The following is a 19,674-nucleotide window of genomic DNA, read 5'->3' as shown; positions in this document are numbered from 1 at the left end:
TCACTACTCGAAGCTCATGACCATAGCTGAGGGTTGGAACATAGATCCAACTGGGAAACTGAAAGGCTCAGTTTCCTGAGCAGCCGATTCCAAGTGGAGATATTTGGTGTTCATATCACAAAACATATCACAATCTTGAAGATTTCGCAGAAATGTTGATCATTTTGATCATATTGGAAAGGCAGAGGTGTTTCATGCATTTTATTTGATTTTCTATGTGTGTACTATATATTTGCATGAGCTCATAGCTCTTGAACCACAAGTGATTTTTTAATGACAAGAAATTGGGAGCACTACCATAAGAACCTATTTGAAAACAGGTTTAGCAGGTATCCCAGGATAATCCTCCTTTTCTATCTTCAGATTTAATTCCATTTATTCCTCATTAACAAGAGCTGAATGTGATCAGATAGCTTGTCATGTACTGTTTTGTTACGTTTGATTACCCGCACAAATTAAATTATATTAGTCACAGGTTCTTTGGGTGCAGAGTAGGGGGCCCGGTGGCAGAAAGTGACAAATGAAGCTGTTTCAAACTGATCCTGGCTGACGGTTTGATCGGATCTCTCCCTATGTAACATCTGGTGACCGTGATAAGGGCGGTTCCCTGTAGGTCTCCCTCTTTGATGGCTTTCACGCAGCGCTAGATGTGAAGATGTGTTGTAATGCTTCAGAGAACCCTTGATATCTGGGTCTGTAGATACAGAACATGATACTACTGCAGCTTTACACATGTCCCCCCTATGCTTGGCATTCAGAATGAAATACAGCAATCCATAATACAGGCTTGTTGCTGTTCCATATATCATTAAGTACATTACAAATATTATTGAAATGTTTCTTTATAGTTGGATTATTCATTCAGCACAGTGAAGATGAAGAACATATAATCCTTTGTGCACAGCTTTACTCAATTCCTTGGTGTTGTAGAAACTCTGCAGTGAACTTCTCTACTTTTCATGCATCACGGCTCATCTTTCTGCTGAGACAGTGGTGCCGATAAATATGCCTTCAATTAAGTTTCTATTGGGATGATGGAGCATGAGCACTGAATTGGCTGCAAGCCATCAGTACATGAATATATTAGAAATATTTTACAAGTTCTGGATTAATTTGAACAGTTTCACACTTTTTCCCAACAAAACAGTGGAATTAAATTGTTTGACCTTTTTTAATGCTTAAAGAAAATAACACTAGTGGTATCTAAGTCTGTCCATGCGGATACTTTCCTTTTTTTTGCCAAGGTTTATGAGATCTCCGCTGCTGAGACTGCTCTAACCATGCCCATACAAAGTGAAGCGAATACATTTACTTTGTCTTGACAGCATCAAGAGGCAAGTGAGAAAATATCTTTTTAATTGCTTGTTACCTCCACCAAAGATGTTATGTTTTTTGTTCACTGTGTTTGTTGGTTTGTTTGTCTGTTTGTCAGCAGGTTTATGGAAAAACTACTGGCCTGATTTTCATGAAACGAAAGGTGTAGCATGGGCCAAAGAAGAACCCATTAAATTTTGAACAGACCCGAATCACACAGTAGATACAGGAATCATTTTTCAGTTTTGTTAGGATTGTGAGATAGGTCATTACCAACACCTGTGTCTCTGGCAAAATGAAGAGAAATTGTAGCACATGCACAAACCCAGCATAACTAAAGTGAACGGTGTGCCACAGTTAAACACACAAGAACACAACAGCCATGTAAAAAAAATGTCAGTAAAAATAAGCAGGTATTTTAGAAGTATGCAATGTCTAAATAATCCTATTTTTTCCAAGTAGTTGTGCATGCAGATTTGCAGACATGATCATAAATGAAAGGACTGTGTGCACTTCTAGTTGTTTTTTTATTTGGGCAAAATGCATGTTTCATGATAGCTGAACTAATGCATTGCTTATTACCATGAAATTTCATACAAAATGTAATTTAATTAAAAGCTTTTGCTGTTACAGTTTGAGTTCTCTGGGTCCCGATGGGCTTATGCAGTGAATGGGCACAATAATATTTTGGAAAACCCCACCACAATATGACCGTAACTGTATTTTGTCCTGAATCATTATGTGATAATAGATAGAAACATTCTTTGATGTTTCCCCACTGTTTGAACCTGCTGTGGGCAGTGGGGGAGAATTGAGATTTTCCAGCAGTATCGCTGGACGCCCTGCCCTGAGCGGCACCTGTCAGCTGCAGTGCTGTGATAGGTTTCAATAAACTACCTGTTGCCAGGATGGAAAAAGAGAGTCACCTGGAGTTCCCCTCAGGGATTTCTATGGTCATTTTTTGATTCCACAGAATGATCCAAGCCTCATGCAAATTCTGTGATCTGTGAAACTCAGCAGTAAGCACTTACTGCACCTTATTCATTTGGTAGCTCTTTTGATAATCACTTAAAATTTCAGACTTATGTGTGCGACATGTTAAAATTATGTTTAAAGGATGTAGGGGATCATTATAATAAGCCAGAGGTACTGATTAGAATAGTGAATACTTTTCAGCTGCAGAGGAGCTCCTCAGGTCAATGATGGAAAAGCTTTAAGGTTTTATTTTGGGGTCAATGCCTTCCAGACATAAGTGTTTAAGGTAGGCTGAAGGAAGCAGGGTCTGGACCGATGTCACACACAGTGGGCGGTGGCTCTGACTTATTAGCCGTTAGGAGTTTCACCTGCTGAGAGTTTTGGGTTTTAGTCGGATTGGACACGCCACAAGGAAGGCAGTGAAGGCAAACATTTTGGAGACAAAAAGAGATGGAGAAAGCATAGTTTATCTTCTCCAGGTGTGACAATAGCAGTGCATAGATCTATTAATACATCTAAGAACAGTGCTGTCACACACAAGTCAGGAACGCAGCCTCTGATTGGTTGAAGATTCAACCCATGGCATTTTGGGAATGCCTGTGGGTGGCTCACAACATACTAACAATACCAACAACTGCTGATGTTGATGATCACAGAAGACATTATAAAAGTACAATGCAAATGTTGGCATTAGCTTAATGTTAGCATCTCCTGCTCAGCTTACTTCAGAGCTAACCACCTTCATCTTTCCAATAGCTGTGAAATCACAGACTTTTCTTGGTCTTTTCTTGTTTCATGTTCAGTGACTTTGCCTGGGCCACGTGAGCTGGTCGCAGGAAGCAGGAGCGACAATCCTGTGGCATGTCAACAACTAGAAAAGGGAAGGTTACATTCACCCAGGAAAGACTGTGTCACATTTTCACACGCAGGGTAAGGCACTAGGTTACAGGCATGCTAGCCTTAGATTTATATTTGTCATGAACCAAGTCTGTATAGCGACACAACAGTAAAGACAGAAAGAGAGAAGAATCCAGAGAATCTGAGGCACTCCTGAGACAAAAATAAGTATCATTTGTACATCAGATTACTCTCTATTTTAGTGCAGACAGCTCTTTTTTGAATCTTAATATTTTTGATTGTTGCCTCAGGTTTTGTGGTTCAATGCAGCAGAGTTTCTAGTGTGTCAGAAAGGTGCATACAAATTAGTTTAGTCAAAGTTGATAATAAATGTGCATGACCTCAAATGCATATCTTGCAGTTGAATCCTGTTCTCTATCTGGAGTGCTGCTGGGTGTGAAAACTGACTTTGGCAAAACTGTGGGGGACATAACTTGAGGTCCAAACTGGGTCTGTTGTTAGTGAGTAAAATATTTAACTGGCAGAGGATATTTTAAAAGCTTAAATGAGCCTGAAAAGTATAAAATGTCTCCTTGAACCTACACTGGAGACGAATCATCATCATTCTTGTTTTCTTCGACTAAACAGGCAATTAGGACAGCACGGCTTTGCAGCCTACTGCATTTTCCTAATTAATATTCAACAATTCGGAGACAAATGACTGAGCAAAGGAAGGCAAAAAGTGCCACGCTCCAAACACAACATGTCTTTTTAATACTAAACCCTCAACACCTGACATTATGTTCTCCACAAACAAATGTTTCGTGTGATTGCTAAATGAAGAGCAGAGCAATTAAAATGTACATAGTGTAATATATTTCCTGTTAATTGGTATCACAGATTGCGTTCTGTTCAAAACAATTTTTAATTCAAAGACTTTTGTCCTTGCTTGCTCTTATTTTAAACTAAGCCGAGACTATCAGCGTGAAAAAATGAAGAAAGTAGCTTTTGGAATGTCTGGTTGCCCTCGCTAATTAGGAGCTCTGTATATAGACCCATGCTCCACTGAGGAGTAACCAGTACTCCCTCACACACACACATGCACTCACATACACACAAAGTCAATCCCATACTTGCTCATCCATACACACACGTACACACGCACAACATGCTTTCCTATATTGTTTACAAATCCCCCTGAGATTAAACTTTGCAGCAGAACAATATCTGAACGCTGTGAAGACAAACATGGGTCCTCAGGGTCTGATTGTTAGAACAAGAGTTCTTCCAGTCGAGACATGAAAGCTACTTGTACATTCTGCTCTCGTCCTCGGCTTCCCATTGACCACAACTCTGTTCCCTGATTCTGAGGGAAGGTCTGCATCTCTCCATGCTCTGCAGAATCTGATAATGATGCATCCGGCCAAGATACTGTAACACAAATATCTCATGAACTTGCCCTTGACTGAACCGACTGAAAACTTCAAGAGTCACGGCAAATTCACACTTCAAAATGTTGCTCAGCCGTATAAGTCCAAGTTTATTCGAGGTTACCGTAAGTTAGATTGAAACATTAACATTTAAGCAACGAAAAGCTGTTGGAATTTTAAATATTTTCACCTCGCAGTTGTTAGTATTTTAAACTGAACCAATAAATCAGCCTAAAGCACAGCTTCAAATGGATTACAGCATTAATAATTATCTGCAGAAGACAGTACAAAAGCTGCAAATCACTCTATGAGGAGAGCAGAAGAGACTCAATCTCATAACCCATCAGCTATGATCTGATGACGATTTAGCACTGTAGTCTTCATTTATATGGAGATATCTGTTTATAGAGATTAGCGTCCAACTTCATTATTGCGTCTCATGTCTCAACTGTAAACAGCAACACAGACGCACAGAAATGGAAAGTCGGATGGCTGACTGCTGGCTACACCAGAAGCCCCGAAGCATTAGCTGTTGCCCCCAGAGGCTCACCCGTAATTTACACCAGGTGTGGCTGCGCCGCGTCACGGCTCTGCCGCGGTTTTGCTCTGTCATGCACGTGATTTCAATTTACACCAGAAGAATTTCAGAAGCGTTTCAGCGGCGGAGCGTTTTGCCCGTCTGATTATGTTTACTTGCTCTGATTTTGTTGATTAAGTCCTCTTTCCTTGCTCTTTGTGCTTCTACCATGGATAAGCAGGCTACGTAGTTATTTTGTTTATTTTCTGTCTGTCTTTATGATCGCGAGTCTGCACGGGGTCTTTTATTTTGAAAATCAACCGGATTCTCTCCTGTTTTCTGTGCTTGACTTCCTACCCATTCGACCTGCTTTGTGCCAATTGATGTGCCAACCATCAAAAATAGACTTGCTGCATGTCCTCTGTGGAGTGGAGCACCGAGCCGCTTCTGGGACGCTGCTGAAACGCGCCGCGGCACTTCTGGTGTAAATTACAGCATTGACTAGAATGGCAGTGTATTTCTCTAAGTGCCGCAGCGCAGCCGTTACGCGGCGTAGACGTGACGCGGCGCAGACGTGACGCGGTGCAGCCGCGCCTGGTGTAAATTAGGGGCTAGTGGTTCCCAACTCTGGGAGTCTGAAAAGCTGTATGTTCTTAACAAGAACGTGAGGGATAAAGAAATGCTTATTTCTACTACAGGGTTTTCTGTAATCTGTAAATGTGTTTATTCTTGTTAAATATTTCATAGTTTTACCTTTTTTATCTGAAACATAATAAAAAGAAAACAATCTGAAAAGGGAAATTACTCATTAATTCATCTGTTCACATATACAGCCTGTGATGAGGGGTTGCAAGTGGATACTGCTTCATGTAAGGGGTCATAAACCATTATTATTCCAAAAATCCCAGTAGTCTGGAAAATGTCCCATTGGACTGAAAGCCAATTTGTCCAACAACCCGTTATCCTGAAAACGAAAGCCCACTGCTTCAAAGGCCTGTTGTTCTGAACATACACACTCCTGGAGTTTTGTTGCCTCTAATGTCTTCGTATTTTGATGTGCAAGTGTCACCTTTGTCTGGTGCCCTTCTTCGTTATGCAAACAATGTTTAGCACAAAATTCGGAGACAGTCACAGTTTGGTTAGGTTTAGAAGACAAAATCAAAGATTATGGTTTGGATTGAAGTTAGAAGATTGAGTTACATCAATTAAGTTATATTCTGTTGGCAATGGCCATTTGTTTTCGGGATAATGGGCTGCCGTCATCACCATCATTTAATAACACCAATGCCAAGTTAGAAAACTGCCACCCCCATAACATGGCCTTATCTGCAGGGTCAGTTTGCTAAGATCAACACAACAAAGACACCTGAATGATTACGGTGTTGTTTGTGTGTCAGTTTCTGGGGCTTATATAGTGTTAGCAGACCATGGCTCCAACACATCACCAAGCCATGTTTTAACCCCTGCCCAAAAAATCCTGAACACAGAAATCATGAACAACCGGTCTAACTCTTCAATTCAGCACAACCATGACTCCATTTTTTCCTTTACATGGACTTTAAGGGACCGGGCATACAAATCACAATAAATTTAATTTGTGCCTACCACTTTCCAAACCACACCTTAGGTTTTATTCGCATTAAAGGTGCATGCTGCTATGAAGAGAAGTAGCTCTTACCTGGTTTGGACCCTTCAGCCACAGAGCCGTTGTACACCTGGTTCTGAAACTCAGGTCTGTTGTCGTTCATGTCGATCACATAGATGTACAGATCGATCGGGTTCTCCACCTGGTTACCGTTCATGTCTACTGCATGGGCTCGCAGCTGTGAATATACACAAATGCACACAAAGAAAGACGGGATCATTAGCAGTCAACGCTGAATGTGCGCTTGAATGAAATATTCCAAATGCTGCTCTGCTGACAACAGGCCGCTGGCTTGATTGATATGAATCTCTGCAGCCTGTCTGGACTGGAACAAACTCAGCACACAGCACAACTTTGACTTTGTTAATTGGCAACTTCATTGAACTGGCAAATGTTCTGTTTCTTGTCTGCCAACGGGGCATGAGTATCCTGTCGGCATCTTGGCACGGACCGCGACAACACAGAAAGGGGCAAAGTAGTGAAATGTTCCAGACACACACAAACAACACCTATTTTGTTGTTAGCACAGCCAGAGGCCTAAAAAATATCAGAGAGGTGTCGCGGCTCAAGCTGTGGCTTCTCTTTGTTCAGGGGAGAATGTTTGTCTCAGTTTGGTTTGACAAAGCCAGCCATTTGGATGGATGTCTCTGACTGATGAGCTGTTCCTTGACAATTCACAGTGTGAGAAGAGAGAGAGCAAAGAGGAAGAGAGAGGGGCGATGCAGGGAAAAAGGCGAACGAGATGGGAAGGAGAGGAGGAGAGTGACTGAACCTTGTGCAAGTAAATGAGAGATGAAAACACAAAGAGGCAGTGTGGGGGTGTGGGGGCTCGAACAGGGAGGACTGACAAAGGCAATCATCATCTACAGTGAGATGTCTTAATCTCCACTGCTGCTGTTACACACCCTCTACTCCCCACCAATCCCCACTAATGATATCTAACATAACGCAAAGCTTTGTAATAGCCCTGGAACCAAACCGGCACTGTTCACTGTGACTTACATTACTCTCATTCAATTGCCTAGAAACTCATATCCTCTGCAGAAATGTTATTCAATCACAGCTTGGCTTGGTAAGAGGAGCGTGGCTCTCATTCCAGCTAAAACTGACACACTGGCAGTGGAATATTTTGTCTGCCACAACACAGCCGAGGAGAATCCGCCTGCCAGCCTATTTACAGGAAGTCGTGATGTATTGTGCGGTGACATGAAAGATTGAATGGCGGCACCTGCCTTCGCCGAAACACAACTAATCATGTCGGCTTTTGTGCCTGCCTGTCAAGGATGTATCCAAACATACCCAAACACGCGCCCGCCTGAGCATTCACACACCACATCCAAACAGCAATTCAGACACATGTTTACGCATATTAACACGGACACCGACACAAGCGCGCAGACACACGCTGGGGAGACACACACAGCCAATCAAAAGAGCCCTCTTTAGCCACTTAATGATCCTCAAGATGCTAGTTTTCCATTGGCTGAAGCACAGCAAACAAACATGGAGAGGAGACCCAACAAACAAACAAACCCAATCTGTTTTCTCAGCTGTGAACACTGTGCGCTGAGGGATGTGTGACTGTGATATGTGTGACTGCTTCAGTGCATGGGTGTGTGTGTGTGTGTGTGTGTGTGTGTGTGTGTGTGTGAATGAGTGATAATGATTTGTGTCTTTTTGCCTCTGTGTTAAACTGTGTTTCTGTGTGTGTGTGTGTTTTGTCCTTTCTGCCTGCGGATTTCTATACGATTACTGCACATTTTCTTACATTTCTATAGGTGTATATCTCCATACTCGTGTGTGTGTGTGTGTCCGTCTGGGTGTGTCTGTGTTTGTGTGCTCGACAGAGGAATTGGAAATGTGATCTGAGGGCCTGGAGGAGTGTGTGCGCCATGTGGATTGCCAATGTATGTGTGTGAATCCACATCAGTATTCTGGAGGGTGAAATTTAGTATGACTGGACCAACCACAGAGGAGAAAAACAGTTTGCATATGGCCCTTTGGTACCCTCACCCAATATTGTACTATGGTACTTTCAGAAATCCTTGACAATCTGCTTTTTCCTCTCTCTCCTAGAATACTGTAGTTGTAGACCTTTTCACAGCAGCCATATCGATATAAAATAATAAGGTAAGCACAGGTGTTACGATTAAGGTCATTCCATTTAGGGGATCAGAGTGTTTCCAGTGAGCTAACATGCACAATAGCAGCACTGACTCTGTTTGATCTGAATGTAAAGGAACCTTAAGTAGTATCATTCATAATCTGTTTTTATTCTTGTATTTCAGCTCAACATGGCTGCTGTGAAAAAGAGTCTTTTCCAGCTTATGCCAACTACCTATCTATGTGTAACTATAGGCATTTTCCAAACAAGTTGCTGTTGGAAATATTTCTCTTCTTGTGCACTCATCAAGGATTTTTGTGGAGTTAAATGTACAAACCTAGCAGACATGCTACTATAAATATTTTCTTCCTTTTTTTTTAACCATGCTAGCAGCGTTGGCTCACTGCCACTTGGTTGGTTCACACTCAAATTTGGTAAAAAATATTCAACATCACTAGAAGATAAATTCTAATGGTTTCCATAATCTTCCAACAGTACCAGCAGGTCAAATTTTTCACTTAGCCAGTGAAATATCTCAACATCTACTGAATGGACTAGCCCAAGGTTTTACAGGATACATCATCCACAGACAGTTGGGGCGGGGCATCGGTATTCAGTACCTTCAGGTATTGACTGAAATAACCCAGTGCCAACAATACCTGCATTTGACCCTTTTTGTACCCAGATTTAGAAAAAAATAGTGTTTGTATGGTTTTGCCACCAAAACGTTTGAAAGTATGGCTGTATTACACACTTGTGGTGCCTGATAGAAATAAATGCATACAAAAGGGAAGGACTATTTCTGGAAAAACTCAATATCACTGACAGGATGAGCACCTGATAAAGCAGGGTGGACAGCTGCACTGTGTAAAAAGGTACTGCATCGAGTACTCTATCAGTGTTGGTATCATGTGGGTACTGTTCTTGGTAATGATATTGTAATTTTTTACTAGCTAAGGCTAATCTGATATGCATGAACTGATGAAGCTTCTTGGATGAGAGGTGAAACGTCTTCAAAGACATATTAACAAGTCTAGTTAATCTTTTCTTTAGAGTAATTTTTCACAGTATCATTATATGATTTTTATCTGAATTTTTAACATTATAATACCAGTCCTACAGACAGTATTAACTAATGACTTCAATGATCAAATTTTAATTTGTCCAGTACTTTGCTTCATTCATTTTCAAATGTGCAAAAATACTGACACTCCCATCAACCAACAATGTTGTGGTAGACATAGTAAACATTATATCTGCTAAACACCAGTATAGCATTGTTATTGTTAGCACATAGGAGGCCTGTCTGCCAGAAAACCATGTCTGTTAGAAAGTTGTCAGAAGGCTTTCTGGCAGAAATGGCCAAATATCAAAAAATGGGTTCAAGGAGCTTTACAACTTAAACATTATAGGACAACCTCCATTATTTGACCCCCTATTTAGATTTCAATTTACAGAATTACAAATTATACACAACCAGACAAAACCAGCAACATTTATATGGAAGATCAGGATCGCAGAATTATAAACATACTGTATGTCAAAAATATGGATCCAGGAGGACATCAAGTGAGATGCCAACAAACAAATAGGACCTGATCCACATGACTTCCTCTCCAAATGAACCTCCCAACAGCACTATCAGCTAATTGTGATCGGTGCATCTGTGTGAAACACACACACTGTCCAAACACTCGATGTCCACTGAAGTACATGCATTCATGCAAACAAATATGGGAAAAAAAAAAAGTCACAGACGTTCTTATATTTGCTCGATTCTCCTCATGCCCTGCTGACTCACAGCAGATCTGTCTGACAAAACCGAAGCGCTGGCAAACACCCACTCTCCTCACCTCACAGATCACTTCCCCCTGGTGCTAGTCTGTCAAAAACAGCAGCCTTGTCTCTCTTTTCACTTGAACCCAAAACTAACAAGCAAAGTTTGGCCTGCGAGAGCGCAGCAGTGCTGGGAACTTCCTGTCAAGTTGAAAGAAAGTAAGCAATGGACTAAATTTCCCCTGGGTCAAACACTGGCTACATTCTCCTACACCAAATCATACATCACATCACAAGCGGCGTGAGTCCATGGGAGTCTAAATAGGAACTGCATTCAACTTGAAGTGCCCTCAACCTAACATGCTGTTTTCACTACAGGCAGTGTCAAATAAGAACTGTTTACTGAGCGGCTGTCCTTTCCCAGGGACCAATAACCTGGCTGCTTTATTGATCCCAATTTGCTGGTTGAGTGTAAGAGCAGGTATGGAGAGACAAGAAACACACGAGCAAACCTTGTCCAGAGCCTGAACGTAGCAAGTAAGGTAACAAGAGGCTCATCTAAAACTAAATGGAACACACACACACACGGAAGTACGAGACAAACCAATCAAGAAGACAATCATCTGGAGCTTTGCGTTTGTTTATAATCGCTGCACGTCCTGTGTGTGTGCGCGTGCACTGGTGTTTATAATGCGTGCATACTGCTGAGAGTGTGCACTGATACAGACACCAAAGAGATCCACTCTGCTTTATTCTATTCTCCCTCCGAGACAGCAGCATGCTTTTGTATTAGCTCTATCGGCAGCGCAGCCATCTATCATGCTGACAGGCACGTGGGCGTTGGGAGTCTGACACCAGCACTCACCTCGAGTGGAGGTGTTAGTCTTTGCTGATATAAATTGAAACCTGTAATGTGTGTGTATATGAACCAGTGGCCTAGCATTAACACAAGTCTCATGTGGTCCGCATATTTAATTCACGCATTTACGGAGCTGCTTAACCCAAGGTTCCAGAGGGGCCAGTCATGAACTCCAACCTGCAGACTCACATATGTGTGTGTGTGTGTGTGTGTGTGTGTGTGTGTGTGTGTGTGTGTGTGTGGCGGGGAAACCAATGGGCCATATGCAGGCGAACAGTACAGCTGTCAGCGTGCTGTCCTGCACCTTTGAACAACACAGCTGGAGAGTGCATGAGGTGAGCGTGCAACAAAGTGCTGGGGTGGTGAAATAAAACGGGGCAGCGGCACACGGAGGAAAAGTGGGAATGACGTGCAGAAAGTGAGAAGAGATGGGAAAGAAAAGACTTTACTCAACAAAAATATGAACATGTTTTGCTCCCATTTTTCATGGGTTGGAGTATTAAAAATCTAAAGGCACAAATGCACTGAAGGCCTGTGGTTTGTAGTGCACCTCTTATTTTAAATGGCAGAACAGGCACTGAAAGTGCAATGAGGTGCATCAAACCCAATCCAATCCTCAAACTGCGTCAAACTGCCTCCATGATCCCACTCCAACCTTGTTTCGATTTTGGGGCATCAAATGAGGACAAAAAGTTTTGTTTTTTATCTGGAGAGAGTTAAAAGAATTTAAAAAAGAAAAACCAGGTTAAAAAAGACTCACAGCAGAAAGGGAGATATAGAAAGTTAGCATCCCAAAACAGACAGATGTGTTGACAGGATATAAAAACTTTTTTCTCTAATTTTGTTCACAACAATACATGTTACTAAGCACTTCTCCTTTTCCAAAATAATCCATCCACCTGACAGGTGTGGCATGTAGAGATGCTGATTCAACAGCATGCTTATTGCATAGGTGTGTCTTAGACTGGTCACAATGAAAGGCCACTCTGATTGGCTTACACTTATATCCTTACCCTAATCCTAACCAATAAGTCCTCATGCCTACATTTAAACCTCCCAACAAACAAATACAAGTTCTACCCAATCAGAGGCAGAGCAGGGCAGGTCATGACTTTGCCGTCCTTGCCCAAAACAAACTGGTATCTGTAGCACTACGTGAAATCACCATAGTTCAGTGCCTAATAAAAGTCTTTTTCTTTTCAAGATAAAACACACTTTAGAGTGGCTTTTTACTGTGACCGGTCCAAGATACACCTGTCAGGTTGAATGGATTATCTTGGCAAAGGAGTCCTCAAACATGGAGCAAAAATTGAGAGTAATAAACCTTTTGTGTGCACAGAGGAAGTCTAAGATCTTTTACTTCAACTCTTGAAAAATGGGAGCAAAAACAAAAGTGTTACATTTATATTTATATCAATCAGCATTCAATACATGTAGGCTACACACACACACCAGACACAAAAACACATGCACACACACTTGAAGCAGCACCTGCTCATTAGCTCTGATGGAAAGAACAAAGACAACAGTTTTCCTGCACTCCACCTGGGCTCTGTCTCTCTCCCTCTGTTCTATCCATCCTGCACTACTCTGCACAGCTAAACCTCAATCTAAATGACAGCTGAAGTGGCTGTGTGTTTTGCCAAGGCATTCATCATTTCATTGCTGGCCTCGGCATCAATCAGAGCCTGGAGAGGCTGGTGTGAAGGTACTGTACAGCAGCTAACAGTACGCCGAGCTCTCTGAACACGCTCTGACTCTTGATTGCTCAGAAGGCAACATTAGTGTGTGAATAAAAGGTAGATGGGGGGAGAGAAAAGGCGAGGCTCATTTCCACAGGGATAATTGGAAGATAATGAGACAGACGTAAATGGAGCTAGAAGGGAAGCAGACAGTCTCGTTTCTTCCTTACATGGAAGGAGGCTCTCTCCTCTCTGTCCAGGGGTTGGGTGACAAACATGTTGCCGCTGATGGGGTCTATGTTGTAGATCCCACTCGGGGGCTGATCGGCGCCCGCTCCTGTGATGCTGTAGCGGATGCCCACGTCCTTGTCCTGATCTGAGCGGATCTGGGAACAGAAGCAGAGGAACAAGTTCAACAGAGAGCAAAATATCATTTTCAGTCCTGGCTTTTTAGGCTTTTTACTGAAAGCACGAAATGTTCCGAGCATAGTGACATAAACTGTCAGAAACACGTTTTGGAATAGAATCAAAAGTTTGCGAGAAGACAGAGTACGTGGGGTGTTTGATAGATACACTGATGATAACATTTCCACTGCGAGCTTTCTTTTGTGCTAACACTTTGAACCTACAGACTGGAGGTAAAAAACTGAAAATTGAGCAATGTGCAGAGCGGGAAATAGATCCACTGTCAGAATATTTTGTCTGACCTGTTGAGTTTCTGGTTTTCTGTACCCTGATGGCAGCTTTGCAGTAGACCTTGAACAAATGTAAAAAGACCTTACGGCCAGCTATGACGCTGTTTCTGACGACTACCTGCCTGGATGATTTGAAAATGATTCATGCAGTTATTCTCAACTACCTGACTTAATATCTCAATGTCCCCGTTCCACCTTTAACACCCCGCCTGTTACTTCACTCACAACTCAAAATGTGACATTTAAAGAGTGATATATTTTACTTTGAAGAAGTTTCAGTGTAAGCGCCTCCACTGCCACAGCAATAAAAATATCAATACTTTTGCTCAGCACCTTGCTGATTTCAAAGACAAAAGGAGATGGGATTGTAGCATTTCTTCCTGTGGCATTGATTTTCAATAGATTCTCTTGTCTCACCACACAATACAGCAATGTTAATGTGACATTACTTAAATTGGAACGTCTGAAAGTGTTACCATTACCAAGTTGGCATACAAAGGCTGTCATCTCTGAATCTTCAGACTAGTTAAGTTATTAAATTATATTTCCTTTACTTCATTTATTTAAAGGCACAGCACAAAATCAAAAATTATTATTTTTCTCCTTGACTTTAGTGCTAGATTTTTGGAGATATGAGCTGCAGAGATATCCGCCATGTCTCCAAAATAATGAGACTAAATGGCACCTGTGGCAAAAACATGTTTTTTCCAAAAGTTATGACCCAGTTACTCAAGATAATCCAGACATTGTTGTGAGCAGTTTCATCATGCAGGAACTACTTTCTTTCTGCAGTAGAATCTACCAGAACTACTTCAGAATCTACTGGAGCTACTTTCTTTCCTACTAGAAAGAAAGTAGCTCACAACAATGTCTTTGGATTCGCTGACGCATGCTGAATGCCATTCCCGTTATGAGGCAGACAACTTTACAGCAAGCAGCCAGCTAGCTTAGCTTAGCACAAAAAAGAAACAGGGGAAAATAAGTAGCCTGGCTCAGTCTACAGGTAACAAAAAAAAAACCACAATGTATAATTTTAACGCTTCAGTTTTTGTACAGATTAAACAAATGAGATATAAAGCTTTAGAGGTTTATTATCTTTAGCCATTCCCCCCGTTTCCCATCTTTGTTGCTAAGCTACTCAGCTCCTGGTGTCAGCATCATATTTAACAAGCAGTATAAATCCTCTCAGTTCTGGCATGAAAGTGAATAAGCTTATTTTCCAGAAAACTATTTCTCTCACTTTTAAACCTATAACGTAATATTTCTGCATTAAAATTTCAAAAGTAAACACCTGTGTAATATATTTTGTTGAGTTGTTTACTTATATTGTCCCCAAATTTTTCCAACAACGGTCAAACCCAGAGAAATACATGATTTATTTAAGATAACGGTGCATTTCTTACTCCCCACTAGTTGCTCTAACTTCTGGGAAAACACAGAATCAGAGATCAGGGAGTGAGGAAGGAAGTCAGCACACATGATAAAACATAGCATGAAAAAAAAACTCACTACAATACCTTGACAGAAAACATATTTTCTACATCTTTTCTCATCGTTTTAATGTGAGACAAAAACCTCGTGGAGGCAGAGCTACTGTGTTTAAATGAGAGAATCGATTCCACTCCCACATCTATACAGTAAATATTTAGTTACAGTCAGTTTGCTAAGTGCAAAGATAGGAAAGACGGGGAAACAAGTTGCCAGGCTCTGTCTACAGGCAACAAAATCCACCTTCTAGCATCTCTAAGATCAGTCACAAAATAGTCCGGTACATAATCCTGCATAAAACCAAAAGCTGTTACTTTTACACTTTAGATTTTGCACTTAATGTTTTGTTATATTTAACAGATGTAACAAATGCTTAATTCTGGTCCAAATCATTTGAATGGTTTTATTTTAATCATGTATAGAAATGTCTAAGACTCCAATAGCACACTCATCAAGACATGTTCATCAGTATGTTACATTTTTGTGTCATGTAATTACTGCACACCAGCACTAATGAAGTCAGTCAGTAATTACAGAGAGCTTATATTTAGGATTTAACGCTTAAACACATGACCTGAGGCAAAAGTCTACCAAAACCAACTTTTCTACATTTGATCTAAACATACAACATTATTATGGATGAAAAAAAAGAAATGAAATCAAGAGACTTGTGTGTTCTGTTCTACTTAGGGGTGATTTCTCCAACTCAGATGGTTTAACTAGAATAATCTATCAGAATATTTTGTGTAACAGTAGAAATGTGTCCTCTGGTAGATGTTTGGCATTACTGTTTCCACTGTGAGAGCTAATAATCAGTTTCTCTGCTGCACATTCGGGAAAGGCTGTGTGGCAAATCTGCGTGGAAGTTTTGCGTGATCTTGCAAATGCAGCTTCCTCAAAAGGTAACGTGATTCTGGCACCGCAACTGCTTACCACAATCTATCGTGACATGATGGCGACAGTTGGTGGCGGTAACGCACCTCTGAGCTGGTTTGCCTACTGCCACAGAAGAAGAGAGTGACAAGAAAACATGGAGGAGGAGAGTGAAACTGTAAATACAGAGCAGGAGGTACCCTCACTCAGTTGGCATTAATTTGCACCTATTAACCTTAAAAACCTTTAAAACGTTTAACCAAATGAGATACGATACGATTCATTTAAACCATTTCTTAACTGATCTTGCAGAACAATTATTGCATTGTACTGTTACCATAATATAAAATGACATATATCATAATAAAAGATTTTGGCCATATTGCCCACCCTGAGATTGAACAGGTGCATTTCTATTATTTTCAAATATGTTTTATTCATATTTCCTACCTCAAACACTGTCTTGTGACCATGGTGATTCATCTTATGACCCTTTTTGGAGGTCTCAAACTCCAGGTTTGAAATCATTGTCTTAAATAAACTACAGTACAACCCAGCATGCATAGTGCACTCTGATGATCTGATCACTGTGGTCTTGTTCAGGACAGATTTACAGCAATCATTTTTATCAATTTATAGTGGTCAAAGACTCCTTGAACCCAGTGCTATGGATTGATTTTTATGTATCCTGAAGCAGTTTGAAACATCTTAAAAAAGCCAAAACTCATCTTTTCTCCAACCTCACCCTTTGTTTTTGAACACAACACTGCGTTGACTGTTTTTTTTTTATTGGGACCGAACCATCACTATGGTTACAAGTCAGAAGGAATAATCACAGAGTCAAATGGAGAAAACGGAAGGCTTGGCTCTTTTTTTCTCTCTATCTTTCTCTTCCCCTCCTATGCAATTTTCCTGGTCTGTGGGGTTGCAGATCATGCATGAAAATGAAATTACTTCATCCGTTCAGCAGTGACGGCAGCTTCTGCATAAAACATCTCTCTGTTTGAACATGATACCCTCTCTCTTAATTTCCAACGTGGTCCTCCCACACCCACGGTGTAGCACTCCGCTGCCAGCTTTCACGGGTGCAGTTTTCATTTCCTGAGTTCACCTCACACAGGATCTATATGTGGCCCCTGCAGCTTCAGGTGTAATGTACAGTATTGTATAACTCCTATTAATCAGTGCACTTAGGCTGTTCTACTTATACATGTAATCACTGCAGCGTGACAATGATACTGTAAGACAAATTACATTTATTATGCACGACGCCCACCATATGCCAATCAAAGCGGGATGAAATCATGGCATAAATAATAACATAATTTGATCATTCACCCTCATCATCAGTGTCATCTGTTTGGATAACAGACAGATAATGTGGAGCAGAACAGACGGATTATGCATTTCAGTAATGAGAACGTGCCTGAGAAATCCTCTGTCTTATCTGTGAAGGAGACAAACATGGGGCCTCTGTCAAAAACAACAAAAAATGAACTGAGGCGCACCATGCAGAGTCCCATCTGCTCGAGATGCAGGGACACACAATTATTCCTCTTCGACCATAAACTGAATATCTTTGGATTGTGGGCAAAACAGTTGATGTTTGAGGATGTCACCTTGGGCTTTGAGAAATTTTGATCAACATTTTTCACCACTTTCTGACATTTTACAGACTATCACACCCTATACAGATTGTAATGCCCCCTGATGCAAAGTGTGATCTGTGATTCTGGGCTATACAAATAAAATTTGACTTGACTTGACTACCCTCTAATGAAGCCTAATAAGGGTCTAACAATCATACACTTTAGTTTATCGTAAAGTTCTGATGTGATGTGTCCCTATTTACCCTCAAATAGTGTATTGATATATCACTCAATATTAATTTTCCTTAATATCAATAATCTGGCACCAGCTGCATTTCCTCACGCTCTCTTTTCTTCGATGGTGACTGGACAAACACACTGCTGCAGTTCCCATGTAGTCCCACCTCCTCTTACTCGCTCACAGTGCTGTTTTCTTCTCCTCACTCATCTAATTTGTTCCAGTTGAATATCTGTTGTCATGTTATAGTCTCGTTACCTATTATCGTTATCTATCTTTTCATAAAAATAAAAAAATGTTATGCCCTCAATGTTTAGTTTACAGTACAGGTCTGTTTGTGATGTGTCCCTAATTAACCTCTAATGAAGTCTTATTATGGTCTCATACTGTCAAATAAAGAACATATCATTTCTAGATTTTGTCTAATGTAATACAAAGTACAGCTTGTTATGTCTTATTACTGTAGTGTAAAATAAAGTGCGAACAAAAAAGCTTGTATCCATGTATGTGTGTGTAGTGGAGTGTTTGACAGGTAAGAGATACTCTGTGTGCACACCAAAGCGTGGATCAAGAGGAGCAGCTCAGTTCAATAATTCACGGGGCCGTCGTGTGGGAAACGCACATATGAAATTTTCACCTGCCACGGCTCTGTGCTTCTTCATCCGAACGTGAGCACTGTTGCGTGTCTGAGTGTGTGCGTCTCCCTTCTACTTTGCTGGAACTTCAAAGTGGACGGCGCGCAGTTGGCACATTTGTGTAATAGCCCCAAGAGGAGACAAAAGAGCTCTTACATGTCATGCGGCCTCTGCTTCCACGCCTGCTTGAAATTCCACATCAAGGCCACCTGAGACCACGTGTCACATTCGCCGGTGTCTCTTAATGAAGAGTCTTTATATCAATAAATTGAATAAATGAAGAAGCATGGCTTCACGGAGTCCTGGGAATCCCATGAGTGACAACTGCTCAATTGAGCCATTTGAATGGAATGCTAATGATGAAAGCTGGGATTTCTATCCTCCTCTCCCTCTTCCTCCTCCTCTCCATCTATCGCCATCTTTCATTGTCTCTCTTACTTCGGTACCTCCTGGCAGATAGAATGGCTACTAATCACACTAGAAATAGCAGAGGGAGGCAGATGCAAGGGACTTAACTGGCTGTCTGTCTCCGTCAGATCAGACCAGACATCAGATAAGTGACCTATTTGTAGCTCTTTGAGAGTGATTTCCTTGATTACTGACAACTGCTGGGATCCTGTGGGACAAGCTATCAGCGTGAGAAGAAAGATGGAGAGGGATGGAGGCAGGGAGCGAAAGCAATGGGGAGCTGGGGAGAATTAGATGACGAATTAGTGTTCTGTTAAACTCCTCGGGTTGACGCGAGGCACACAAACAGATAGAAGGAATGGAACGGAAAGGAATACATTTCCATTTATTGAGCATAGCGGCTGGCTGCCTAATTAGCGCACTGTGAAGTTTCAGTCTGTCCAAATCTCCTTTAATTGATCCAACCCTGTATGATCGCCCTATCAGCATAAATAGTTTGATGCCTACATAAACAGTGACTAATTTGGTGTGTATTTGATGGTACTCCGCGATTCATCCATTCACTTATTTTGAGCAACGCTGCAAAAATGAACAAAGCAGCAGTCTGCT

General features: G+C 41.2%; 1 protein-coding gene across 3 annotated transcripts in view; it reads right to left on the bottom strand.

Moving 5' to 3' along the window:
• cdh4 (cadherin 4, type 1, R-cadherin (retinal)) overlaps nt 1-19,674 on the bottom strand; it is a 414,572-nt gene that overhangs the window by 59,686 nt on the left and 335,212 nt on the right. For all 3 annotated transcript variants that reach the window (XM_084728666.1, XM_084728652.1, XM_084728660.1), the window contains exons 6-7: nt 13,370-13,525; nt 6,752-6,896 (exon numbers count right to left, since the gene is read on the bottom strand). In XM_084728666.1, coding sequence (XP_084584792.1) covers nt 6,752-6,896; nt 13,370-13,525 — 301 coding nt within the window. The remainder of the gene's footprint in view (nt 1-6,751; nt 6,897-13,369; nt 13,526-19,674) is intronic.

This window comes from Lutjanus erythropterus, chromosome 2 (genome assembly GCF_056507025.1).
Source record: "Lutjanus erythropterus isolate fLutEry1 chromosome 2, fLutEry1.hap2, whole genome shotgun sequence".
NCBI classification, from domain to species: Eukaryota; Metazoa; Chordata; class Actinopteri; order Lutjaniformes; family Lutjanidae; genus Lutjanus; species Lutjanus erythropterus.
The sequence above is the reverse complement of the archived record's forward strand: the minus strand, read 5'-3'. Positions and strand labels throughout refer to the sequence as shown.